At 40.7% G+C, this 27,586-nt stretch overlaps 1 protein-coding gene across 1 annotated transcript; it reads left to right on the plus strand.

The window, feature by feature from the left end:
• Window positions 1-1,409: 1,409 nt before the first annotated feature.
• relt (RELT TNF receptor) lies at window positions 1,410-27,399 on the plus strand. The gene is made up of 11 exons (XM_068585215.1): window positions 1,410-1,539; window positions 15,342-15,416; window positions 15,568-15,660; window positions 16,105-16,289; window positions 16,644-16,696; window positions 16,836-17,090; window positions 22,652-22,732; window positions 23,185-23,263; window positions 24,816-25,196; window positions 25,560-25,688; window positions 25,955-27,399. The coding sequence occupies exons 2-11, from the start codon at window positions 15,375-15,377 to the stop codon at window positions 25,956-25,958; spliced, it is 1,302 nt and encodes a 433-aa protein (XP_068441316.1). The 5' UTR covers window positions 1,410-1,539; window positions 15,342-15,374; the 3' UTR covers window positions 25,959-27,399.
• The last annotated feature ends 187 nt before the right edge of the window (window positions 27,400-27,586 follow it).

Raw genomic sequence — 27,586 nt, forward strand, 5'->3', positions numbered from 1 at the left:
ACAGATGCACAATGACGTGTATTGTGATATGATTGCTCCGCAGTATATATAGGGGAACTGTCTGAATGGAGGCCATTCAGGACACACAAATGTTACTCCTTCATTAAGACACACACACACACACAAGCCGCATGCACACACAGTATTCAAATGATGCATTAAACAGTGAAGATCTGTGTGATGACTGAAAGAGGCAGTAAAGACGTCAGCACAGAGATGCATTTGTGTCACCAGAATGACTGATTGATATTGTGAGTCACTGACTGGCTCAACCCAGTGGAAGAACGTGGCCTGTGGAAATCACTTTCATTCATTGGGAACAGAATTTACAGTATTTAGTGTTTAGAAAAGTTCTTATCAAAAAAAAAACAACAGTGTCATAATTGTCACATGATCCCCTCCTCAGTCACTTATTTCTTTCCGTGGGCTGCTATGAAAGTCCCGAAGATTCTCTAAAATGTACAGTGGGTTAACACATCTGATCTGTATTAAAGGAGCCACAACTTTTGCCACATTATGACAGACACACTCACTCAATTTAACTACTTTAATTATATAATGTAATTGACTATATATATATATTTAGTGATGAGCCATTTTGAAATATCACAATAGGAAAAGTGCAGGGTTAAATAACATGAATGATGATTGAATCAAGAGTTGTTCATGCTGGCTCACTGCCTGGGTCTATTAAAGAGAACAGAGTCTAATAATATTATAACACCTGTACTTTTACTCTGGCAAGGCACACTGCAATTACTACGAACCCCAGTGGTCAAATCTTTTTTACTGTGCAGAGAATCAAATATTTTACCCAGAGGGTTTGAAGAATCTTGAAGATTTAAATCATGTTAATGAAGAAGTATTATTATAATTATATATCCTAGTAATAAGTTATCTGTTTTTTTGTTTTTTTTTAGATGTAATAATTTTAGATTTTTCTTTTTTTTCACTTCATATTTCGAATACTTTAGGTTACCATTTCGGGCCAGTCACCGGCTCATCATTATTATCAGGAAGCGTATGAGCTTCCGCTGCCAGGTTGTGAGCCACAGTCTCTGCTTGAGAAAGACAACGACCGACAGAGGGGGTTCTCTCTCTCTCTCTCTCTCTCTCTCTCTCTCTCTCTCTCTCTCTCTCTCTCTCTCTCTCTCTCTCTCTCTCTCTCTCTCTCTCTCACACACACACACACACGCGCGCACGCTCTTACGGGAGTTTCGTCTTGCAGCGGTGACGCACTGTGAGCTCACTTTGCCAGCTCAGTGTTTATGTCTTTTTTTCACACACACACACCGAGGGGAGAGGGAGGGGAGAGAGAGAGAGAGAGAGAGAGAGAGACAGAGAGACAGAGAGAGAGAGAGAGAGAGAGAGAGAGAGAGAGAGAGAGAGAGAGAGAGAGAGAGAGAGAAGGGAACCTCGCTTACCGGCTTTGTGGTTTTCATCCATCTTCTTTTAAATTACACCTGCCAACTCGGTCCACTACAGCCAATGATGCTCGTCTCTGAACACTGATTTCAACTCGTTTTATTCACCAAGCCGGTAAGTCCGACAACTTTTTCTCCCCCTGTAGTAAGAGTGGGAATGGCTGTTCGAGCCGGTAGTTTAGTCGCGTCAGTCATTGCCGGCTCGTGTTGGACATTTCTTGCCGCAAAGCCTTCTCCGACCGTCATGACCACTTTTACGCACGTCAGTAATCAGACATCAGTCCTCCCGTTCGTCTGGGCTACGGGGCATCATATGGCGCCTAAGATACTGATACCTACAGTGTATGTTTTTTAGACAATTCCCTGCTGCTTGTTTGAATGCGGGATTGTCACACTACAGTGAGGAATAGGTTATGAATAAAACAAAAGGAATAGAGGTTCCTGTAAATTAACAAAACGTTGCTGTGTTGCTGCTCATTTCATTTCTAAAAACGTACGGGGTTTTGCTGTGATGTCCGTGTGGTGACTTTGATAGCTTGGACACTTTATATATATATATATATATATATATATATATATATATATATATATATATATATATATATATATATATATATATATATATATACACACATATGTTACTATATGTTCATTCAATGTACTTATAACAACTAGAACCACTGTGTGCCGTCTAATGACGAGTGGCCGCTGCTTTACGCACATGGGTATGTAATGACCTCACTGGTAGCATGATCCTCCCCCTCTTTTTTTAATGAAGTCAACTGAGTCCTGGTTGTGCTGCTTTCTGTTACACTCTGTGCTCACTTTAAGTTGTGTCTTATAACCATCACTTTATCAGAGCATATGACATGGTTTTGTCAGTACGTACTGTTCCTCTGCAGAATGAGCAATCTGAGCAATGAGGGCGGGCTCCCAAAGCACACACACACACTTACTCAAGTGCAAAGAAAAGACCGAGGGCTTTTTGGCCGAGAGCTTGTCCGGGACCAAATTCCTGCATGCTTGTATCAGTAAGAGGTTTTCTCTCACACGTCACAATGCCAACACACTTCCACCAGAAGAGGGCCATGTACAGTTTCACTGGCTCATCCCGAATATCATTTCAATGCAGACATTTTAAGGAAGGATTTTACAATATACAACGTTTAATCATCAGCACCTTCTTGTCATGGCCCATGAGAACACAGAATTAAATTTACAGTTCACAAAGCATTTCAAACATTTAATGTTGTCTGTTATTTAAGACACACTTTCTGTTTCCTGTCAAGTACTTTCACCCCTTCTTATGGGAAACATATATACAGTTGGGCTGTCCGGGCATGCTAGGTCTTCACTGCAGGCCTGAACAGAATCACAAAGTTATAGCTATTTTATCATTTAATTGTCTTTCACAAATACACTACACGTAGTAATCATTATTATCGTTCCTTCTGATGGCTTGAGTGTGCAATGTTTTAGTGCCGCAGTTTTGGTGGATTGTTTTGTCATGTTTTGTTATACCTAAATGTGACTGGTTCTTGTGAATTTGTTCTTCTTGATGTGGACTACATGATTGTTAATGACGCAGCATCCCGTCATGCAAGTATTTGTAAACGACAGCAGATTAGGCCCAGGTAGAAAATGCACAACCCGCCACTGCATGTATGTGTGTCTGGATAGGAACAGTGTGGACGGCGAGGGAGTGGAACAATCTGTCCCCGGTCTTCTCTTGGTTTGGCCAGAGCACATTATATCACAAAGGGGAGGATGGGAACAGAAAAGAGAGGGATTGATCCAGTGTTTCCAAGGTCACACAATCTCTCAAGTGAATCCTTCGGCTTTTACTTTTCAGTTTCTGGTTGCCATCTGTGGAACATGAAAATAATCTGTATCAATCTTATTTTCTTCAAACAACTGTAAAACATTCCTCTGATGATAATCACAAAAGTATTGCTCTTACTGAAAAAATAACTACATAGGTTAGTTTGCATGATTATATATTGTTATTTTGTCTATTATTAATTATACACACATTTTTGTGTATATAGATGGGTGCCCCAAAAAAGTTCACATGTTTTACACTTTGAACAGTGTGTCTCTTAGTCTTAACACATCATTTCCTCTTTTGAAAGTGGCATATACTTGTTTAAATATAGTTAAAATTGTCAATGGGTTGACACAGAGATACATTGTCGTCAAGGAGGTCTAAGTGTGCTGTATAAATTGTGTAATTTGGACAAAAAGCAATTTTTGGTCCATCATATCATCTGCTCAACTGATGGTACAGTGGGGATGACATCTGTATTCAAACGTCACGCACACTAATGTCTTAATTAGCCTTTATTATCCTGAGCCAAAACCAAGCCTCCTTCTCTGCACTATACCCAACTTGTGTTGTACACTGAATGTATTCATCATTTTGGGAAGAGGCAAAGATGACCTCTTCGAAGATGGTCAGGGAAGAGAGAAGAGAAAAGTAAAGAAGGGACAAAAGTGATGAGGAAGAGAGAGAAAGATGAAGTGAGGAGGATGGAAACCGATGGTAAAAGAGAGAGGCATAAGGGAGGATGATGACAGATGGATCTAAGAGTGTATGTGGCAGTTTGGAGCTGATAACAAACTCACATGCAGGTATTATAAGAGTAATTTCACAGATTCAAATCTATTTGAGAGTATGTGCATGTGGAGGACAAAGCTTTAATTAGGCCCTCAATCTGTCATCTGTCCGTCTTTCCGTCCAACCAGAGAGGTTGGGAAAGCCTCCAGACGGCCTTAAGTCCCCGTGCCACAGTAGCCTGCCTGCCTCCTCAATGTCAGCCAGGAAACTTCGTGCCAACTTCCGGCCACAGATCCAGATCTGAGCTGGCTCAGCACTCTGCACACGATCCGGTGGAGGATGGGATGATTACAGGGGGACCTGGTCCCAAAAACCTGGAGAGACGTTGGCACGAGCATGCAACCACTCACATTCACTTACAATATACATGCAACATGCACAAAACAGACACCGAAGCTTGATTATATGTTGTATTTATTTAATGTAAAATCAGCATTTGAAAGACAGAAATGTAAACCATGCATTCTCCCTCCGAGGAGGAGATGTTCCTCAGGAAACTCCCTTGTCTCTTTTTAATATTTATCAGCTCCACTCTCATGAATATACAATAAACTGAGTCAACTGCAAGTCATTCTGCAGATGTTTTCCATCAGTTGAGTTCATTCAAAGTAAGGAACTGAAAAGACTCACTTCCCGAATGTTTCAGCTCTTTTGTCCCTAAAGTTTACAAAGGTCATAGTCATCATGGGGTCATATTCCCTCTCTAGTCATTATTTTCCTGTTAGTTGCCTTGGACCAAGTTACCCTTCACACGATGGATTACCAAATAAAGATAATATAATGATACTCATTGTACGCAGAAACACCGATAACATTTACTCAAATTCTAGTCAAGTTTGGTCTTGAGGTATTTGTAGGTTGCAACTCATGGTCATTTTCTTTAGAGACAATTTAGTCGACGCCATTCACAATGTCTCTAAGCCCTCAAGATACCTTGTTTTGTCCAAAACCTAAAGATATTCAATTTAATGTCATATATGACAAATCCTCACATTTGAAAGGCACGTAAACCAGAGATTGTTTCATTTCACAGAAAGAAATACTGCACTTTTTACTCCTTTCAATTTATTTAGAAGTCACTTTCCAGATTAAGACTTTACATTCATACATAGCACGACCAGCTGATACAATATCCACTTCTTTATTGATTAAGCAGTTGATGTAAGTTCCAACATTAAAGTGGAATTCATAGTTTCTGCTAGGAACTTCTTTTTTTGTGTTGATTTTGAGGGGTCCCTGTGGACAAAAGTTGTGGTGTTTCCAAACACCAGACTCCCTTTAGAAACCTCTCATTTAACTGCTGCAGGGTCTGACCATCTGCCCTGTGCAGCTCTGGTTCTGGTTCTCCAAGGCCTCGCTTCCCTTTAGCGGCCTCCAGCAGTGTGGTGATGGTGTTGGCTTAGGCCCGACTGGAGGCCCCGCTGGAGTCTTTACCCGGTCACAGGCATTAAGAATAAAGATATAGAAATAGCCAATCTTCTCGCAGTAATTCTCTTTTAAAAAGCAGGACATCTACTTCCAAACTGACACGCTGCATCTGTATGCAGTCACATTCGATGAGATTCGCTTCAGTCAGGACAAAAGCCGGCAGCAGCAATCTCACCCTGCTTGGACCGAGTTCATGACCTCTCCCCTCTGACTCCTCCGTATGCCTTCTCACTCCCCACTGTGTGCAGTTTAATGACAAAGTCTTTAAAATAAGCTTCAAGAAAAGAGGGAAAAGGGACTGCAGAAGCCCCACGGGCCGCCTCTGGGGGAGGAAAGATGAATCTGCGAGGCTACCGCAATCTGCTCGCTAAACTCGCCAGTGACCAATCGCTGGCTTTTAGTTGCCAGAACAAATCACACACCAGCATGTCAATGTCTTTGTGACGAGGCACGAGGGTGTGTGTGTGTGTGTGTGTGTGTGTGTGTGTGTGTGTGTGTGTGTGCTACAGATGCCCCGTTTCAAAACAACCGCTGAGTAATGACGATGTAGCCCACAAAGCAGGAAATTGAAGCTCTCCTCTGGAGCAGCACTTTTGTAGTTGGAGTTATTGAATGCAACTCAAAACACAGTATACTTAAAGCCATAAATATATGTGCATGTGTGTGTGTGCGTGTCTGTGGTTGGATTTGTGTGTTGGGGGCAAACTGCAGAGTTGCTTATTTGCGTCCGTTACTTTCGTACATATTAAGTTATGAGGAACTGCATCGACATATGTACATTACCCACAGTGCACATATGGAGACTGTTAACAGGTTTAACGTTGTCAGAGGTTTGTTTAAGATTCCCATTGTTCTCTCCGGCCTCCACTCCTTGGACTCACTGACCAAGTCGTCCATTAAGGTAATAGTTTAACACTAAATTGACTTATTTGAGTTCTTGACGACTGTTGGATGTTGCATGACTAGATCAATAGCACTCTCATATCTATCTGTTCAGTGTCAAGCTCAAGATGGTGGGCTGATGGGCTGGTGGTCCCGTAATCCAAAAGTGACAACCGTTACAAAGGGGAAGCTTTTTATGTACATGCATATAACATATATGTATAACATTTATATAATTAACACATTTCTGTGTGTGTGTGTGTGTGTGTGTGTGTGTGGGTGTGGGTGTGGGTGTGTGTGCGTGTGTGTCCTTTGCATATCTGGAGTACCATTCTGCTCTACTTCCCACTTGACAGTTATTGATGGGGACCCAAGGACATGCAATGTCAAACTTAGTGCAATTTGGACCGGAGACACATTTGGTTTTGATACACTTTGAATAAACAAGCAACCAGCGCTCTGTGCAGCAGCGGGTGAGGGTCTTTAGGACTCTGCAGACATGTTGTCCGCAGCGGGCCTTTAAAGGGCACAGTTCAGTTTTGAAGCTGGACATACTAATGTACAGCCAGATTCTTCTTCATTTCCTTGGAGTCAACGAGCGATGACTGAGTGGTTCTAGAGAACGAGACGCAATCGGCCCGCCCCAATGGCCACACTGAAAACCTTTCTTTTAGACATCTTGTTAGCTTGCCTTATGTCATAGCTATTTCCTTCTAAGCTCATGGTTTCAGAGGAGGTTGGGAGGGCGAAGGGTTGCCTAATGTCTGTGAGAGTTTAGTATGTTAGTGTTTGTATTTGTGTGTACATGTTTATTAAATGTAGCACTACCTTAAAAAAAAGTTGTTGAGAAAAAGACACGGTTCTTCAAGATTCACATCTCCCTCTTTTTCAAAGCAACTTTCCCTCAAAGCCCAAAACAGTGTGAAGACGTGTTCTTATGAGTGAAAAAGACATCAACAATTTATCCTCACATCCTTGCATGCATTCTTTCATGAATGCGAACGACTTGAATGAATGGTCTACAGAAAATCTGTACAGACTGGAGATGTTTTTCTCTACCTGAGCTCAGGTGCTTATGTAATAGAGATTTTTCCACTGACTCAAACAGTAATTATATGAATCCTCTGTATGTGTTCAACAAATTGAGATAACATGTTGAAAGTGTTGTTTTCACTTCACATACGTGTGTTTGTGTGTGGAAATGAGAATTGTTTTATTATAGAGCTCGTGTGAGTGCTGACTTTTATATAGAGCTGGTACGTGCGGACGGGTTCTGGATTATGATTTAAGGTGTTGTGAACATTCAGAGTTGATCTTCATCCACCGTTAATGATGCTGCTGATGGATGGGAAAATACCAGAGACAAAAACATCTACTCCCACACAGATCTTTGCAGTTTGGATTGCTCCATGTTCTGCTTTTGTCCCCTTGGATGCTTTTTAGAGTTGTTTTGTAGACAGAGTTGCTTTGCGGTTGGTTTCGTCGGTTTAAATGATGGTGAAAAACATTGAATTTTCAGAATTATTGCAATCAATGAAACTTTAAACATGTTTGTTTAAAGTTTTAAAATGCACCATTTATGATCAGTAAAAATTAGGCAAACAGATTCGGTGTCTCCCACTCATGTACTTTTACTTTAAGGGGGATAGAAGGTTGGACACTGTGGTTGGAAACTAAAAGTCGGCACTGAGACGAAACGCATGGGTGAATTTGTGACTTCCCACAAGATGCAGCATCTGTTTCTCATGAACAAAAGGAAAGGAAACATTACCAAGGTTTCCTTTGTATCCATATGTAGCCTATTCATGCTGGCTGAAAGTTAGGACATTGTATTCCCACCCTGCTGCATTATGGGATGTCTGGTTGCTGCAGAGTTATTACTCTGGCTTTAAACAAGCTGCACATCTTGCTGCGTCTGCCCCTCTTGCCTGTTCTCCCTCTCCTTCTGTCTCCACTCTCTCTGGTTAATTCAACCTCTCTCAATCCACCTCAGTGATATCGGACAGACGGTGTGCGACAGGGACACAAGAGAGGGCCGTTAAGTTTCTGCTGGTGTAAAGTTCCACTGGAAAACATGACGACTGAACGTCACGTCAACCGAAGGACAGAGAGGAGGAATGATGGACACAAAGAGACAGTGAAAGAAATGCATCCGCAGACATGCGTAGAGAGGCGACACAGACCAGTTATCAGCCCTATAATGAGACATTGTCTGAGTACTAACGTAGAAAGTGTTGGCGTAAATCAGCTGTTCATTTGCCGATAATGGGCACCTCCATTAAGTCAAACAGAGGGTATGGTTGTCCCGATCACGTCGTTGTCGTATACATGCACATTATCTCTCGGTCCACGAAATGTCTGATGGATAATGGAGTATAATTACCTTAAACCTTTTTTTGCCGGCTCAGTTCTTTCCTATTGTATTTCACTAGATGGGCCGTTAGATAAAGAGGTGTTCCCCAAGGCTGGACACGCTACGTGGCCTCGTAGGCTTTACAGGTGGCCATTATTGGCATGGGGACTTTGGTGGTTGACTTTTCTTTGTCAAGTCTTTCTACTTCATGACGGAGAGGGGAATCCACGTCTTTTCAAGTCCATTTGAAACTGTTTGGTCAGCCATTTTTTAAACAACAAAAGAACATTCAGTGTTCTTTTTTAGTTTTATATGCACCAATGACGATGAGCATTAATCTGTTTTAATCAAGTCTAAAACAAGGATCTATTATTCTGGACAAAGTCTATAGAGCTGTTGAGCATTGTCTTTGCAATAGGATTAGACCTGTTCAGGAATCCAGGAAAACAACCCTGTTTTGGTGACTGCATTTCTGTTTATGAGCCCAAATCAGGAGGATTTCTCAACCTGTAGAGAAGAAAATAATCCGTTGAGCTTCTCCTGTCCTCTGACGACGCATCACCACACCTACTGCGCAAATGACAAAGATATTTAAACTCTGTTGTTGGTGTTGATTCTGTGCACTGTCATCATTATTCACACCAGTCAAATATATTTCTGGGACAGAGCAGGTCAGTCATGTTTACTCCTGTGTGGCCAAACAACTGTAAACCTGACCTGGTCAAAATAAAGCTATTCTTATTGTCACTCCCCAATCTCTGCCATGATAAACTGTACTTCTTGACATGTTGGGAGTGAGAACAGGTTGAGAACTAGCTGTATTCACATTATGCACGTGGATCAACTTGCTTTGAAAAGGTGATGTTGAAGTGAAAGAAAGAGATGCTGTTGTATTATTATAAACTGTGATGAATGGAGGGATTATAAACTGACGAATAAGCTTATAAAAGACTAAAGCAAGGTGAAATGGACCAATCAGCTACAAGCGTGGCTTAGGTGTGTGGGTGTGTGACTCAACACAAAGAGGCTGCAATAGCATCAGTTACATCAGAACTAGAAAATATTTATTTACTTGTCTCGACTCGCTTTGATAACAGCTTGATTGACAGATGATTCATTCCATTACCTGCCTTACAAGTGTTTGTTTTTTTCAAACAGTTTCCAATAATGGCTTCTCTGTGTAACAAACCATCTGATGATCTAATAGTTGAAAAAACTACAGGGAAAAGAAATTTGTTTTAAGAACGCCTGTTTTATTACTTTAGATACCTTTTGAAGGTAAGCAAAACCAAAGTCCATATTTCGTGTTTGCTGCTAGCATACATCCACTATTTGCTTTGGAGGGAGACAATAATTAAACTGGTTGACTGTAAAGCACCAGCAGATGCTTTAAATGCAATTTAAAGGAGTTCTTACTGCACAGGTGGCATATCAAGCACATGGAAATTAATTCATACATCTTAATGTTTTCAGGCTGAGGCCTTTGTTGCATCTTATTTTTTTTCTCCTTTTGTTTCCTAACAACTGTTGAACATTGTACAATAACAAAATACCATAAACTGTTATTCTGCAAGCGATCACTTCAAAAAGTCTTTATTTGAAAGATGACGTGAGAGCCCCGCTTATCTGGAATAGCCTTATTTGAGGTGCAATCAAAATGCTGACTCAGCAGATAGCTAATTTGCACTGTGTCATGATCAGAATTAGTTTGGTGTCACTTTAAATCTTGTCCAATCTGTATTTACTGATATGCATTTTGTGCCCCCAGACATGACACTAAGACACATCGTGGCAATTGAAAGTAAGATAATTGCGCGTCTAACCAGAAGCATGTGCACTTCACACACACACCAATAATGTGGCAGCTCGACCCCACTTCACACTTCATCCCTCCTGCTGCTCAGTCACCTCACAAAAGGAGAGGAGTCCCACTCATGCTTGTGTTTCCTCTTTTGTGGTTCCTTCCTTGGTTCACAGCTCCAATAGGATTTCATTGCTCAGCGGCTGCATGACATCAAGGAGCCAGAAAAAGCTCTCCAACACATTAGATTTGGTCTTGGCCCCAAAAACCACCACAGCAGAGAATAGTGTCCGTGTTTTTGTCAAGCCTTGGCCATTACTTCTTTATTATTGCTATTTTTAGGTCTCCTGAACAAAACAGAAAATGTGACTGGTCATCTGATGTTGTCGCGACTTGTTATTTGAATGTGTCAAACAACAGCACCAAGGCTTTTGGGTAATTACTGTTTTACAGTTTTGAAACTGTCGTCACGCTCTTCTCCCTTTCCTATGAGGTGTTGTGTGATTTTTTTTATCCTGTTTGGTTGTTTTCACATAAAATGACGACGGTGCCGTGCGTTTGGTGTCTTTCGGCTTCTTTGTTGTGTACACTATAATATTCTGTGAGGTGCTAATATCCTGTTATAATCTGCTCCTCTGGTTTTCTCTCCCTTTGTTTCTGTTCTTTTGTTTTTCTTTTGGTCTCGCTCTACTATTTCTACCCATATACTAATTTGACTGCAGCCTTCCAACCCAAAGATTTGACAGTGCAAGAGCTGAGGAAGAGCAGAAGTCAAAAAAGGTTTGAGTTCAGGGACGAGAGACACAAAACTTACGGCAAGCGGACAAAAGAAGTCAAGTTTTCATTGTCAAGGTCTTGCAGATATTTCCTGAAATGAAAATTATTAAATTAAATTAAGAGATGTTTTTGTATAAACTATGCGGAATGCATGGATTATATACAAATTAATTAGGAGACATTTTGTAAATACACTTATTCACTCTCTTAGTTATTCGTTATCGACAGCAGATGGTTTACTGAGCTTGGATCTGTCTAAACATAATTAAATCTGTCAGTACCTCTGAGGCAAATGTAGTAACACTTGTGTTTTGGGTGATTTTATGGGCGATAATGCTTTTGGGCTATTAATTGAGCCTAAAGTGTCTGCTCGGTGGATTTTGCTACCTTTGGACAGAATGAAGCTTGCTCTTTCCCCATTTCCACGTCTTTCTGCTAAGCTAAGCTAACTGGCTTCTGGCTGCAGCTTCATATGAGTGGTCACAATTTTAAACAATAAAACAGGTTTTCCAGAATGTGGAACTATTCCTTTGAAAGATGAAGGAGACTTTTGCCCCGCCGTTTGTCCGAGCAGCACTGGTGGAAGAGAAGGATGGGTGTTTGAATGTGGAAAAGGCCGTGCGTGGACACAGGGGTGGTCATGTGCCCGGTAGGTCCAGTGGGTAATTCCACGTGTGGCGGTCACTTGTGTAGTGGGTTTGTGGGCAAAACCTCAGACAAATTGGATTGAAATGTAAATGCATCACACGCAGACAATACTGGCTTGGAAACGTTTGGCTGCGTTTGGCTACTTCTAAGGGCAGTGGTCTGGAAACTGCCATGTTTGAACGTCCTTTTTTTGGACCTGCTTTCGCATGCATTTTGTATTTCAAACACATTTCACCGCACGTGTCGCAAACAGGGGACATGGGAAGCAAACTCTGCTGGGACACATTCATCTATTAGCTGGAATCCAGTAAGGAAAGGCTTTTTAATGATACATGATAGGAAAAGGACTCGTTTTGGGGAACTACGGTAATTTGATTTTGTGCTCCATACTGGAACCTACAAGTCAGTGTGCTGTGTGATGATGATTTTTGGATTACATGCACAAATCAGTTCCACCATGCTCTGCTGGACCTTTTCAGTCCCTGCACTTCTGTCCAGGGAGGTCGTCTGGAGAAAACCAACATTCCTCTGCCCCTCTAGCCCCAATTAGTTACAGAGGTACTTAATTATAGATGCCATTTTAGTTTTGCTCTCTCTATCATTGTCGTTTTATTGATCGTTCATTTTTTCCGGTTGTTTGTGCTCATGTGTTGTGTGTGTTTGCACAAGGCCATATGTATGAGCGCGGTTATTACATATAATAATAATAATAATACATTTTATTTATATAGCGCTTTTCAAAGTACTCAAAGTTGCTTTACATGATTAAAATCAACATAAAACAAGGACATGTAATTAGCCTCTTGCTGGTCTGTACTACATTTTAATAAATGCTTATATATATACACGTTGTATCATGTTATCAGGCTTTAAATCTAGCACTCCCCTACCACTTCTCTCCTTCTCTCTTGTCTCCTTTTTTTCTGTCCTTGCTTTATCTTTCTCCTACTCCCTGAAATTATGCTTCAGTAGCCTGTCCTTAGCATGAGGGCCATGCTGGACCAAAATTATAAACTAGTTCATTTTTTTGTATCTTCTTGTTTGTCTAAGGCACATATTGGTGTTGGCTGAATGCTATGACATTCCAGATTGTCTGCAGATTGTATTTTGAAATAGAATATGAGTAGTATACCAGACAAATACATATTCAACCCCTTGTACTATGCTGATATTTGCTGAATTGATAATCTATAATTTAAATTGCACTAAGAATGTGTTAATTTATCATAAACCAAGACATGAAAAGAAATCATCAGCAGTGAAAATTGTGTGTGTGTGTGTGTGTGTGTGTGTGTGTGTGTGTGTGTGTGTGTGTGTGTCACCTGCATGAAAAAGTATAAATTAAAGCTGAAATATTGACCACACACAGAAAGAGAATGAACGGGTTTAGTAGAGTAGAGAAGCCTTGATTTCTTGCTAACTAATGTTTAAAACATTATGTTTTGCTGCGTGGTCAAGAGGTGCATTAAAGTGGCCTCACCCTTCACACACACACACACACACACACACACACACACACACACACACACACACACACACACACGTTGTTTTAGTTATGATAGAAGGGGCATGTCTCAAGGATGTCAGGGGCGTGTCTGTGGTCAGAGTGACAGTATAAGACACATGCAGGTACATTGAACTTTCCATTCAGCGACACTCGACTTTGTTTGACTTCTCTGACTTTTCAAGTCGCATTTTAGTGTCAACTCTGTCTCACAGTTTGAACGTTATTGTAATTTCAGATTTTTTTAATCTTAATTTTGTAGCTGTGACGTCCAATAGTAAGTTGTGAGTTGGCAAGTCGCACCAAATAGGACTTTTATCAAGTATTTGTGCCGACAGCTGTAAGAAGGTTAGATTTGAGTTTGATCCCGACTCAGCATTTCGAGCAACATACGCAGCATCTTAGCTGAGTTGCTACGGCAACTGTGCCAATCAGCCGCAAGTCTGGGGTAAGTATGCGGCGCTTTCTTTTATCGTCTCGTGTATTAACTTTCTTCATCTCTGCCTTAACCATAATGTCTCCATCGTTGTCTTGGGTGAATTCAATCTTGTAATTGTGGCCAACTAAATACTTTCGCCAGTTGGATGTCGTTTTGATAATTTGACAAAGGATGCCAATTTTTTATAACATGATTTTTTTTTTCTGGATTGTCAGTCTTGGAAATGCATTTATTTCCTTTTACTTATTCATACTTATGACGTGTCACACTCTATACCTGTTATCAGTTGTTCATTGAAGTGAGTGAAGTTAATCCAGAGTTTAGGTCTAGATTCAGAACAGCGACATGTTGGGTGGCCACCCCGCTGACTGCTCTGCTGCCTTTTCAATGTACCAACATATCATATGTTGACACTACATGATTTTGCTGTGTTACATTACGCAGTGAAATATTGAATGTGAAGATGAGCCTGTAGAAGTGTCAGGATGCTATAAATGGAGCATCTCTCATTGATAAGTGACTTCAGGTTGGATTTCATGTTTGTCCATGAAGTTATATAGGAGCATCAGTTAAAGGCCAGTAAAATATATCTTGCCAACCACTTCTGTGTGAATAATGATTATATATGTGAGTACTATTATGAGTTGGGAAAATATTTAACAGCAGCTCATTTAAAATGACAACATTGCTTTGCAATACAATCTGACTCAGACAGGACATTCCCTTCGATTTACTTCAGAGACTTCCTTCGATTTATTTCCAATGACACTGTACAATAAGGCAATACAATCATTCTCATCTCTTCATGTGTTTGTAATCTCTATCACAAACTCTATAGTTTGTAATCTGTATCACAAAATAATAAGCTTTTTCTGACATACCTAAATTTCCACATAGGCAAATCCCAGAGGCAGCATATCAAGCATTGAGCACGTCAGTATGAGTTGGAAAATTAATATGTTCAGCATGAATAATTTCTTTAAATATGTATGTGAGTGCCTACTGCCCTGAAATAGATACAGAAAAGCTCTGGTTCATTCACTCCTGTCCATAAAAAGAAGCTGATTCATGTTAAATGTTATTTACAGCATTTACGGCTCCCTGCCACTCGAGTCACTGCAGTCTGAATGAGTCGCAAAAAATGACTCAGGTGTTTTTGTGAGCTTGCAGGGTGTAGTGTGAGTGTGCATGCTTATGAACCGTGTGACGGAAGTGGTGTAATGTAATTTATTATGCCGTGACGGGATATGTCATGTTGTTGTATACCATCCTTTCGGGATTAGAACATATACATATGCACTCAAGAGGTCAATAAATTATGTTGAAAAAATGTCACGTTGTGTTTGACTGAGGTGACACGGTTGATTTTTATAATGCACTTCGAAACCCATGTTTATACGAACCAGACCGTGTTTTAAAATGGAATAAACTCACTCTCTAATCTGTTCCTGTCATCTCTCTCCTTTAGATCATATGAACATAGTAGAATACATTGAAGAAGATGAGGAACCACCTTTGCTGCTCAGCTCTCGTCCTTCTCACGGTAAATATATGCACATGTGTGTTTGTGTGTGTTTATGCACACAAAAAAAAGGCTGTGTTCCTCATGCCAGGTGGCAGTCATGCTTCATGATTTAGAGTTTTACTGTGAACCTCGGCTGACTCATGAGCATGTGTGTGCATGTGCCTTCCAGGTGTTTGGCTGTGGTGGGACTGCAGCAGTGCAGTGTCGGTGGGGGGAAGGATGTGTGTGTCTGCGATGCCCTGCTGGCCAGGAGCCTTCCAAGGTGAGACTGCAAACTGAAATAAAATGATTGTGTTGACAACTCAACACACTTTGAGGGACATTGTTAGGAAAAACGTGTCACTGCTGTTAACATGTCTGTTGTTATCAAGGGATTAAGTAAAGTTATAAAATGGGAAGTCAGCTACAGCTAAATATTGAATGTACGTATGTATTATTATTTGCATACATACGGATTTTTGTCAATGTTTCTCTTCGGTTGCAGGTTGTATTTATGACGCTTTAGTAGATCACATGCTGTTACTGACACTTGGATACCTGTATTTATATTTTTTTTAAATAGTCTATGCAGCTATTTATTTGAAAGCATGACAATCACGTCTTGTCTTGATTCAAGTTGACACAGAGACTTTAACACATTGACAGCTTTATTTTGTGCTTTTGCATTATTTTTGCTTGAGTTTAGATGTATTTTCTGTCACACCAGGCTTGTGGGCAGATCCAAAGGCCAACAGAAAAAGTGCAATGTCAGTCGTGCCCATCTGGAAGCTTTTCAGACACATTTGACTCTGAGCTATGCCGCTCACACGCATCCTGCAAGATCCTCAGCCGTAATGTTGCAACCCCTGGCACTGGGACCTCAGATGCTGTGTGTGGAGACTGTCTACCTGGGTAAGACCTACCTGTCTGCTTGTAAATACAACCACCATTAAATTAAACTGCTGGCTTGACATTCAAAGTACTTTGCTCAAACATGCACATTGTAAACTTTTATTGTTGCTACATAAAAAAATTGGATGATTTTATGTGTCGACAAAACAAGAAGACACACACAAAACACACACCACACACCACGTCATTCACCACAATAGCCGGCAACATCAAGCACAATAGCACGCAAAATGCCAAAGGCTAGAACCGCTGATTCATTCTTTAATTGTCGAATGGTCCTCCACTTTCTTTTCCTCTCTTCGTCCATCTCTCTAATTATGCTTGTTTTCCTCCTATTTCTTTTTCCATTTGCAGGTTTCACTCCACTGCCGCAGGGGAAGTTTCCACCCAAAGTCTGTGTGTCAAAAGTAAGCAGGATCCTACAGCATATGTTTGAAGATGTGTGTTTTTCACTTCATATGCTGCTGGTCCATCAATCAATTCACAACTTGTTCTCCATGTGGATGAGACCATACTCTTACATTTCTTCTGTGTCTTTCCTCTTAGTGGCTTTGCGCGTGAGAGCGGTGCGTACAGTGGCTAAAGGTCCATCAAACGGTGCAGGAGGGCCGGTCAATGGCACAGTGGTACGAAGCGCTGAGGAGAAGACGGCAGAGTACGCCGTGTTTGCTTTGGTGCCCATCTTCTGCGTGATGGGCCTGTTGGGTATCCTCATCTGCAACATTCTGAAGAAGAAGGGCTACCGCTGCAGTGCTGACAAAGAGGGAGGAGATGAAGAAGCTGCCACACCGCAGAAAGAAGGTGAGAGAGATCAAATGATGGGCATTGCAAAAAAAAAGTATGAAAAGGAAGAAGAAGAAAAAGGTTTGGGAAAAAAGCACATTACTGAGGGTGATACTGACACTATGATTTACTGTATGCACTGTATGTTCAGGTTGTTGTCACGTTCGCCCATAAAAATGTCAAATTAGCACACTCGCGTGCACAAGATGTGGTTTAGTGTTGTCAGGGCAAATCCCAGCCAAGCTCAAAGGGCAGTGTCTTTGTGTGTAGACACAGCCAGTATATCTCTGTGATGTGACTGCACGCAAGTCTACATGGGAGGCTTTTTTTTTTTCTCTCTTTGAACTTTGACCTTGCAGTGGTCATTACATGGGAAGCATGCTGTGTTTTTCTAAGCATATAGTGTTTCCCTCGTCATCTGAAAAGGGGAAGAAAAAAGCATTCCCATCAACTCACTCACCCGACTGACGTCAGAGAGAAACTAACTTGGGTAAACACAGAAAGAAGTATAGAGAGGGGCGGACGAAGGCAGACGAAGAAGAGAGACAGAAGGATGGGGGTGGTATTAACCGAAAGTTTGACTGATAAATAAATAATGAATGGAAATCTGGAGAATGTCGAGAGAGAAAGAGAGCGACACAGGGATCAAGCAATAAGACACGTGTTAAGTTGCACTCCTGCTCTTAGTGGTTTGCACAGTCTCAGAGTAACGTGAGAGCTCTTTATGCCTGTCCTTTGCAAAGGTGTAAAGTCGTATTGTCCTGAAGGACTCTTCACAGAACTGGAGCACTTCAGCCCTTGACCCAAAGCACTCTGTGCTTGGAAAGTGTAATCTTGATATCAATGAATACACCATTGATACTGTTTATGTAAGTCACAGAGAGTTCATTCAGTTTACCAAACGTGGAGTCACTCGGTTGCCTCTTGCAAAAAGTGGACATAGCATAAAACAATAGTTTATATGGTAAATATGCCTTTTTGCTGTCATGCAGAGAGTAAGATTAGATGGAAAACACTTTCATATCTGGTTATTAGACATGCAGCTACAGTCAGCAGCCAGTTAGCTTAGCTTACACAAAGATTGTATACGGCAGGAAACAGCTAATCTAACTCTGACCATCACAACAGCAGCGGCCCTCAACGACCGGTCCGTGGGTCCCTTGGTACTAGGCCGCACAGCAAGAATGAATAAAAAAACATGTGTTATTTAAAAAAATGACCGGATGCATCCGTCTGTGCATCTGAGCCTCTTGCCACATGTCATGAATGAAACTATGCCGGTTTTCTGGATTAAAACCAAGGCAGGATATCTTGAGATCGGCCAAAAGCTCTGAAAACCTGCATCTATTTCCTACAACCTGAGGTTGTGAAGGGGGGTTTAAGTTACAGAGTAGAGTAGACTGGACATAAAGATTTAAGTTATGGAGCAGACTGGACTTGAAGGTTTAAATTCCGTAGCAGACTGGACATAAAGGTTTAAGTTACAGAGTAGAAAGGACATAAAGGTTTAAATTACGGCGTAGACAGGACATAAAGAACACATGTCGTTGTCTCACCCCGGGATGGGACCGGCTTGTTGCAGAGAAACAAGCTCAGGGCTCCCACTAATTTGGCGTAATGGTTGTATTTTAATGCACTTTATAGTTGTCTTATGCCGGTCGTATGATTTTATTACGTCATGTTTATGACGTCGTTTATCGGCCACACCATGAAGGCCGGTCCGTGAAAATATTGTCTTAGACGAAACAGGATCAGTGGCACAAAAAAGGTTGGGGACAGCTGCAATACAACATGACAAAAGGTGACTCACAGAACCTCTAAAGCTTGATTTTTAACATGTTAAATAATACATTTACATTTCCACAGCTTGGTTTTTGAACAAATTAAACAAATACGATATTCTGCTTTAATTAGTGCGCTTTAGAGGTCCTGGTTGGTGGATTTTGTCGTGTGAGTATTAGACAGAGCCAGGATAATATTTCTGTGGCTGTTTCCCTGTGTTTTATTGTTTATGTTAAGCTAACCGCCTGCTGGCTGTAGATTCATATTTAAGTGACAGATATAACATAAGATAGTATATAAGATATACTACATTTGTCTTGGGCTCCAAGCAGCGGCATTCCACAATACACAATCACAGTCTACATGCACGCATAGGATGTAAATACACTCATGCATAAACATTCTTAAATACACACGTCAAAAGTGATATAAATCTTTTCATCTTAGTCGTGATAATAACCTATGTGTACGCACAAAAGTGCATTCCTTTAAACCACCGTTGCCTCGGAGAGTCTGCATCAAAAGCTCATTGAAACAACTAATAAATTACTCCTTCAAAAGTTATTTTCCGTACTACTGTTCTGCAGTTTATCTGTGTATCAGTTACAACCACGTTGTGTGTTAGCATTTAAAGAGATTGAAAGGCTAAGCCGGCTTTCCCCTCAATCACCTGATGGTGCGAGGCTCAGAGGAAAGCTGTGTGAAAGCCAAGTAGCCGCACGTTGTGCCCGGCATACTGATGCCGGGCACAACGTGCTGGCTTCAGAGCCCAGCTGCCACCTCAACAGATCAGACTTTCTGTCAGCACATCTTACGTCAAGATACTGTTTACCTGCTGCTTTGAATAATGCACTGTATCCCGTCATTAGAATTAAAAAGTTTAGTTCAGCAATATTTTTCACAGATGCGAATATCAAAACATCCATTACTTGGGCTTTGTTTGATCTCTCTGCACCCCTTGGTTGACTGAACCTGCTTCTTCTTTGTAAAGCTACACATACTCGCACTTGAAGGTTTCTTGATACAACGAGCTGAGTGAGGACATGCACAGTTGTTTCCTCATTGTTCCAAATTACAGGAAGGACATTGCTCTTTTATTTCTGTTATTAGGTTTTTATAGCTTACGTTACATAACATTTGAGCGGACATCACTAAATTAATTTATGTCTTTTATGCTACAAAGATGAGAGTTATCAAGCAGTGACTTCACACCTCCGTAAGGACCGACAGAGGTGAGAGGTCATTGCAACGGCCTTTCTGTCAAAGATCTCTGCCTTCTGTTTGCAGCTTTGCTTTGGGCTCTTCCTCTCTTAACTTAAGACATCTCTGCACCCAAATATAAACTCCCTGAACCGCCCTCAGTTCTCTTTATCTGTCCTCATACTTGCCATTCATCCGATTTCTTGGCCCCTAACGTCCCCTCCCCCACTCATATGAACATGACACTATCCACTCATCTCTCCTTTCCAGCCAGATCAATAATTCAATCATCTCACGGTTTATGTCTCTTATTTCTTTCTTTCTTTCTCCTCTCCTTTGTTTCCTCTCCTTGTTTATATCTCTTCTTATATCCCTTTATTTTTAATCTGCTACGTCAATTCATGGAGCTTTTTTTGGGTCCTTCAATCTATTAAAGCTGACTTTGCGTTCCCGATATGAAACATCTTCGCATGAAAAGTTTTCTAAATGTGAGTTTGATTGACCGAATGATTGATTCAAAATGAATAATTTGTATTTAATGCATCATGCAGATAACACTATCATTATGACTTTTCATGAATTTAAATACTTTTAAGGGACAGTTTTAAGCCTTCATGTAAAGATAGAAGTAATATGAAAGCTATGTTTAAAGTTAAGTACAAACAGTGTTTTTCTGTTGGAAGTAAACAACAGGAACTAGAGTGACACCTCCTTCACAATCAGGTAGTAAATACGACAGAACGTGAGTAATGTAAGGAAGTAAACATTATTTATGAATAAGGAATAAGAGGATGATCAGAGATCAACAGGTGGCTACGGATGCTGCATCCCCGTTATGTAACTATCCTTGTTGCAGTGTGCTGTCTGTCTGTCTGTCTGTCTGTCTGTCTGTCTGTCTGTCTGTCTGTCTGTCTGTCTGTCTGTCTGTCTGTCTGTCCACCTGCAGCAGGCCTGACTGGGCTAACATAAGAGCTAAACTTCTTACTCCAGCACTTTTTTTCATCATCTCTGCTCAGGGGGAACACCCCTGGGGATAAATTACAGCGAGGCCAAGCTGTACTTGACAGGGCTAAAATCAGACTCGGCAGAGGTAACTCTGACTATGCAGAGCTGCGGACTGAGAAAAGTTTGACTTATGGGAGAGAGCAGTGACAGGGAGGCTGATGGGGAGAAACGGTGAGGACAAAAGATGTCGTGAGCCAAATCGGCAACTTTGTGATTACTCAGCCTGCTCAGCCACAAGGGCAGAGTAAAAAATAAAGTTTCGTTGCGACATTTTTCAGTTTCGTCCATGTTAGCGCAACATGACTACTGCTTTTCTTTTTTTTATTTTGAAGCTCAAACTTCAAACTGAACAAACTGAAACTCATTTAAGATACAAGGTGACACGCTGGTGACTGAATGTGGCTGCCACTGAAACACTGATCACATGCGTCTGACTCTGCTGAGGGAATAAACAGAGAATGAGTGCCACGCTGTGAAATGGATGCCGTTATCCTCGCATAGCGACAGCCGCTATGGAGACGCAGCTATTGTTATAACCTAACAGCACGTGACTGCTTATGCAAGAAGACTCATAGACACGAATGTGACAAGTGCACCAGTTACATTTTGCTCTGTAAAACAGTCACCTGGGGATCTGGTACACACACACACACACACACACACACACACACACACACACACACACACACACACACACACACACACACACACACACACACACACACACACACACAAATAGAGCCCTGTGTGTTTCAACATTGCTGAATGGAGTGTGTTCGCTGAGTGAGCTATTCTGGACCCCCCTGTGCCCTTCGTTGCCCTCCTCTCAGCTGCCTCACTCTGCTGTCCTATTATGGGATGGTCGGGGGGTGTTGCCATGGAGGCATATCTATTCTTTTCTGTTCAGTCATCCACATCCATCTTTATCAGTCCCATTGTGTGTGCGCTGTGTGAACTTTACTCACTCTGTTGTAAATGTAATGTATAGCATGTGTTAATTATATCTTTACATATAACTGACCCTGCAGGAGGAACATAGAGTACATAGAAATATACAAAAGTAAAAGTTTATATATTCAATTTCATTTCAGAAAATGATTGAATAAATTAAAATACATGCCATTCTTCTTTAAGAATATATTCCAAAGTACAACAATTTGTTTCGAGGCGATTGCGCCTCTAGACACTAATTAAAGCGTGAATTTAGCAGCACTCTGTGCTTGTGGCCATATTCCTTTAATCTCTAGAAAGTCAGATTTAAAACCCACCTGCAATTACTGCTTCTTGGCAGAGAGAGAGATCGTAACCTTTACTGAAGGTCTGCTTACTAGCTTTTTTTTCTCCAGGATTTCAACTGCATCTCACGTTCTTCATCAACTGATAGAGTTTTCTCAGTTACTTTAGTTTTCATCATGTAACCCACATTTAGTATTCAGGAAATTATTTTAATCATAACCATATGTGTTTTCAATACGTATTAACGATATGTCACATGTTAATGGATTTTTTTGTGTGTTTGCGTTATATGTATGTCATCACATATGTAAATATACTAAAATGTAACATAGTGCATGTCTTTCTGCTTGCTTTAGGGAACAACTGCCCCTACATATCTGACGACCTGAATGAAGACACCATCAGTGTTCTGGTTCGCCTCATTACTGAGAAGAAAGGTAAGCGTTGACCAGCAGCAGCATCACTCACAGACCGGTGGTCAGCCCGTTCATCCCTTGTGGCTTTACAGTGGAACACAGAGTACCCAAAGTGCGTCACAGACACATTTCTACTGCTGCAATCTCAGACTCCTTAATTACGTCTTACATGATTGATGTGTGAAATGCAAACACAGGAAAGTGAGAAAGAAAAGACATTGGCTGTTTTTGAAAGGGAATAAAACCATTTTTTTTCTTTTTGAATGCAAAGTGGAACAAACTACGAATGAAAAAAATGTATTTTAAACTTTTTTTCAATCAATCACCAATAAGCAAATTGATCAATGTCATTTATAAACATCGAAAATGGTCTAAATCCACATCCCAGCAGACACGTCTGATTAATATTATTTACAGAATTGACTGTCACTGATGGATTATTGAGTCTCATCTGAATTTTGTGTGTATTTCAGAAAATGCTGCTGCACTGGAGGAATTGCTGCTGGAGTACGAGAGCAAACAGCTGGCCATGAGCAAAGGCTCGTCAATCAAGTATGAGACCAATCACACTTACACACAATCGACAGTATACGACTTTACCTTCAAGGTATACTGTTGCTCCGTCATGCCATATCTAGCTGAATTCAGAGGCTCCTGACGAGGCTCTGATAACCAAATAAATGTCCTGAATGTGTGAGTAGAGATTCAGAAGCACCTTTAAAATTGCACATAGTTTTAATGTAATTCTTAAAGAAAATAGTATGCCTTGGCTCAAGTACTTAATATACAACTTTGTTGTGTGTTCGACTGCAGCACATTTTATTAATAAAATGCCAACGGCAATTTATTCTTTTTCATATTTTTGCAACAAAGAAAGAAAGTACCTTCATAGCAATTCATTTGTAGTCTACGTTTCCTCAACACTCTGCAGCGGGCTGATACTTTGACAATGACTCACTCCCGCGTGTCTGGAGAGAATGTCTGACACAGTTGTAACCGCTGCCTCTTGAGTCATGAGGTTTGAACAGCTTGTCACTAAGGTCGTTGGCTGTCACATAGCTTGAAGTCACACGGTTTACATGACCAAACGTAGTTGTGGTTGGAACTTCGGTTGTAATCTGCGGCCGTTAAAAGTGCTCAAGCAGTCGGACGTTAATCTAACAAATCCAGCAACATGCTGCTTTAAACCACAGCCTGCACTACTGTGTTGTCCCTAATCAGCGGAAGACAGAGAAGTCATCTTCAAACTCCAAATTGTACCTCTAACAATCATACAGATAGTAATTTGATCCATTACACTCCAGTATGTACGCATGCCACATCTACAATAGACAGAGGTCTCAGGGGCCTCTGGCCTTGTTCTGCTGTAACATGTGAGCTTTAGATTCGAGAACATTCTGACACGCACAATCTGGAAAGCTTTCACTCCTGTGTGAGTGTGTGAGTGTGTGTGTGTGTGTGTGTGTGTGTGTGTGTGTGTGTGTGTGTGTGTGTGGTGGGAGGTTCTGCAGGGGTCACTACATGTCATACTGGTACAACACAGGGACACACAGCTGCATTCAACTCTTTTGCTCTGCTTTCTCTGCAAAAAAAGAACAATGGAAAGACCAACACTAAAGAGGCCTGGCCACAAAGAGAAAGAACTTAAAATTGAAATTGTTATTATTTTCTATTTATTGTAATGTTCTGATATTTGTTTGAGCTTTTCTCACTTAAAAGACTCTTTAGCATAAGCTTTACATTATGCTTTATTACTTTTCCCTTCTGGCCTTATCCCACCTTCCTAAATCAGTTTAGCTCTCCTCCATCATCATGTAATAAACTATTCTAAATGCATACCTTTATTAATGTGGTCTAAAATAGGAGGCAAGAGGGTTTTTGTGCATATGTTTGCAGAAAATAAAGTTTTATAATATAGATTTCAGATTTATATTATACTGAAGACTGAATTAACATGGACCTTCTTTTTTAAAAATTCACTCAAAAACAATTACATTTGAAAGTTTGGAGGGATATTTGTCTTGACTAGCTTGAATATAAAATTGCCTGTTATCAATTTGTTTTAAATAGCCTCATCCTCATCCTCTCCTGCCCTTCCTCCCAGGTTCCCGATGCTGTCTCCTCTGTCCCCTCTCCGCTCCCTCCCCAAGCTGTGCCCGCATCAGTCCCACCACCACACCATCTCTGGCCTCTCCGGCCTGGCCCCCAAACACGGCTACCGCTGCACCCGCTGCGCCCAGAGGAAGTGGCCCCCTGTCCTCATCCCTCCTCTGGATTCTCTCAGAGATCCCCTGAAGCTTCCCCAGTCCCTGATCCTGCCCTCCCTGGACAAATCCCCCGACCAGCTGAAGAGGCCCCTGCTGGGGGCAATGTTTGTCGACACCCACCACACACAAGCTGTCGTGCCAAATACTGTACAGGAAAAGATGGAAAGGAGTGAAGAGAAGGAGAAGGAGGGAGAGCTGACAGTGTTATCTGTGGGGAGGTGAGACACGTCCATATTGTTTTATACCCAACACACGTCTGACATGACAAATGAGGACATGCGATGCTAATGTTTTGTTACTTTTTCACTTTTTTCTGCTACTTTTTACTGCAGCTGCACAACATTTAAGAAAAGTTTTTTTCTACAGTTATTTGAGAGCGAGTTAATAATTATTTTGTAGATATAAATTTCACCTACACAATATATGAGAATTTGATCAAATATGATGCATTGTTGGAAGAATTACTTGAGATTAGCCCCAAATTCAGTCAGTTATTAGTTTCGTATTAATAGTTATAATAATACAATGATGAAGTACCATGATTTCCATAAATATAATGTTGATCATATCTCAACTTCCAGGTTTCAAGTTGCTCAGATCCGTGAGCAGAAACCTGTCACTGTGGAAACTAAGACATCATCCCAGGAGCAACGCAACTCCCTGTTTGGAGGGAAAACGTTCTGCTCGTTTTCCTCACCTGTCATCAGGAGGTACATTTTATCGTTTTCCCCTCACTCTCTTCTTCTTCTTCTTCTTCTTCTTCTTCTTCTTCTTCTTCTTCTTCTTCTTCTTCTTCTTCTTCTTCTTCTTCTTCTTCTTCTTCTTCTTCTTCCCTATTGCATTGTATTATTAATACAGAAGTGTGGCCGGTTGTAGGAACTAACTGTTGGATTCATTATGACGTATGCTTTAAAATCATTCTGTCTTTTATGTCCTCGTCTTGTCATGACCTTGACATTTTGACTCTCTCGTTCAGGTGAAGAGTCGGCGAGACAGCGTATTTTGCCTTGCTGAATATGACCTCATCATTCAATGACAACGTCACGCTGGCAAGAAGAGTGTTCCTACACAACTGACACCACAAAACCCTAAGGACCACCATGTGCTGGAGGAAGTTATTTCTATTCACCCAATGAGAGGAATATACCTTTCTGTGAATACATGAAACAATATTGTACTTTACAGATGAATCAGATGTAAAATCATAGAAGTTCTACTCCAATCACAGCTACTTTACTGTCCAAATACACAGAAAAGGTGAAGAGGATTGCTTTTTGATAAAAGATGGTCAACGTCTGACAGGGGGAGGGTCAAAGCAAAAAAAGAGAAGTATGGATCCTAGAAAACTGCATTATCAGCCCCTATATTTGCGCTAAAGTAAAACAGACACAGGGGTCAACACACACAGGGAAACACATACTCAAATAGCTCAAAAAGCTCAAACAGCAGTGCAACTGAAACAAACATGTATGTACATAACAAATACAGGAAATGTCAAACCAAGTTATCTGTGATCAAGTGCCATATGAACTAAGAGTATCGACGACGGCATTACCAGACAGAGCAAATCTGCTTCCGCTGAAGAAAAAAACATGATTTTGGTCATAAGACACTTGATTTAAGAGTACAGTACACTAAGTATTAGAAGGACAACATGGGATAACATTCAATATCATTCTGTTGTTTTAAATATTTTGTACAAGTTAAGTTATCCACTTTAGTTCTCACTTTTGTAGAATAGACCATGTAAATGAATGTACATATGTAAATACGGGTGGGTATAGAAGGATACTTTTGGCTATTATAATTTTAGCATACAGTTTGTATGAGGTGAAAGGCAACTGCACTGCACCAATAAGTGACACTTGTAGTTCATCAATAATAATAAAATCTTACACCATCATGAATATAAGCAGATTCTGGTCCAACTCAACATAATATATATGCTTTTCATTTTATTTTTTGTAATTTATGTGCAACAGTTGTGTATTATTTATAAACCTAAACACACACATGCAGCACACATATGCAAACCTTAATCTCCATAACTGTAAGGAACCAAATACACACACCTGCATTATTATTATTATTATTTTTTTTTACAGTTGAATTAAATAAACCAACTAGTGGCTGCAGTGGATTAGTGGTTGAGAAGTCATGCAGCTCACTTGGCTTCAGTTAACATCCTCATGGCTTCTAAAGAGTTTACTATAATTATCCATTCATATATTTATATTTCATATTATGTTTCCTATTATAAATACAACATGTATGGAGGACTGGATATTTATTGGTTGCAGCAGTTACATATTTTCATTTTGACCTGAAGTGTTGCCGCTAGGAAGGAAACATTCATCTCATCAACTTTGTAGAGTGCATTTATAATATTTCATTTTTCAGTATGATGTTTTTACTCCTGAAATAAAGAAGAGGTGTATTTTAAATGCTGTCTTGCTGGTGATATAATGCAACTTCTTTGGGGGGCGTTTGTCTGCTGTTGTCTGTGAACGTGTGAGGGAACAGCTAGTGACAAATGAAAACAATTTAGTTGAAACTGAAAAGCATCTTGGCAGCGTGGGTTCTCTCCGGGTTCTCCGGCTTCCTCCCA

Source organism: Clinocottus analis, unplaced genomic scaffold (genome assembly GCF_023055335.1).
Source record: "Clinocottus analis isolate CAN_PGR_092001 unplaced genomic scaffold, fCliAna1.0.p SCAF_2, whole genome shotgun sequence".
In the NCBI taxonomy this organism is placed as follows: domain Eukaryota; kingdom Metazoa; phylum Chordata; class Actinopteri; order Perciformes; family Cottidae; genus Clinocottus; species Clinocottus analis.

Coding starts and splice junctions, on each gene's coding strand:
- relt (XM_068585215.1), top strand. CDS start 15,375: ATGAGGAACCACCTTTGCTGCTCAGCTCTCGTCCTTCTCACG. Junction 16,697..16,835: donor CCAAAGTCTGTGTGTCAAAA/GTAAGCAGGATC, acceptor CTTTCCTCTTAG/TGGCTTTGCGCGTGAGAGCG. Junction 23,264..24,815: donor AGCAAAGGCTCGTCAATCAA/GTATGAGACCAA, acceptor CCTTCCTCCCAG/GTTCCCGATGCTGTCTCCTC.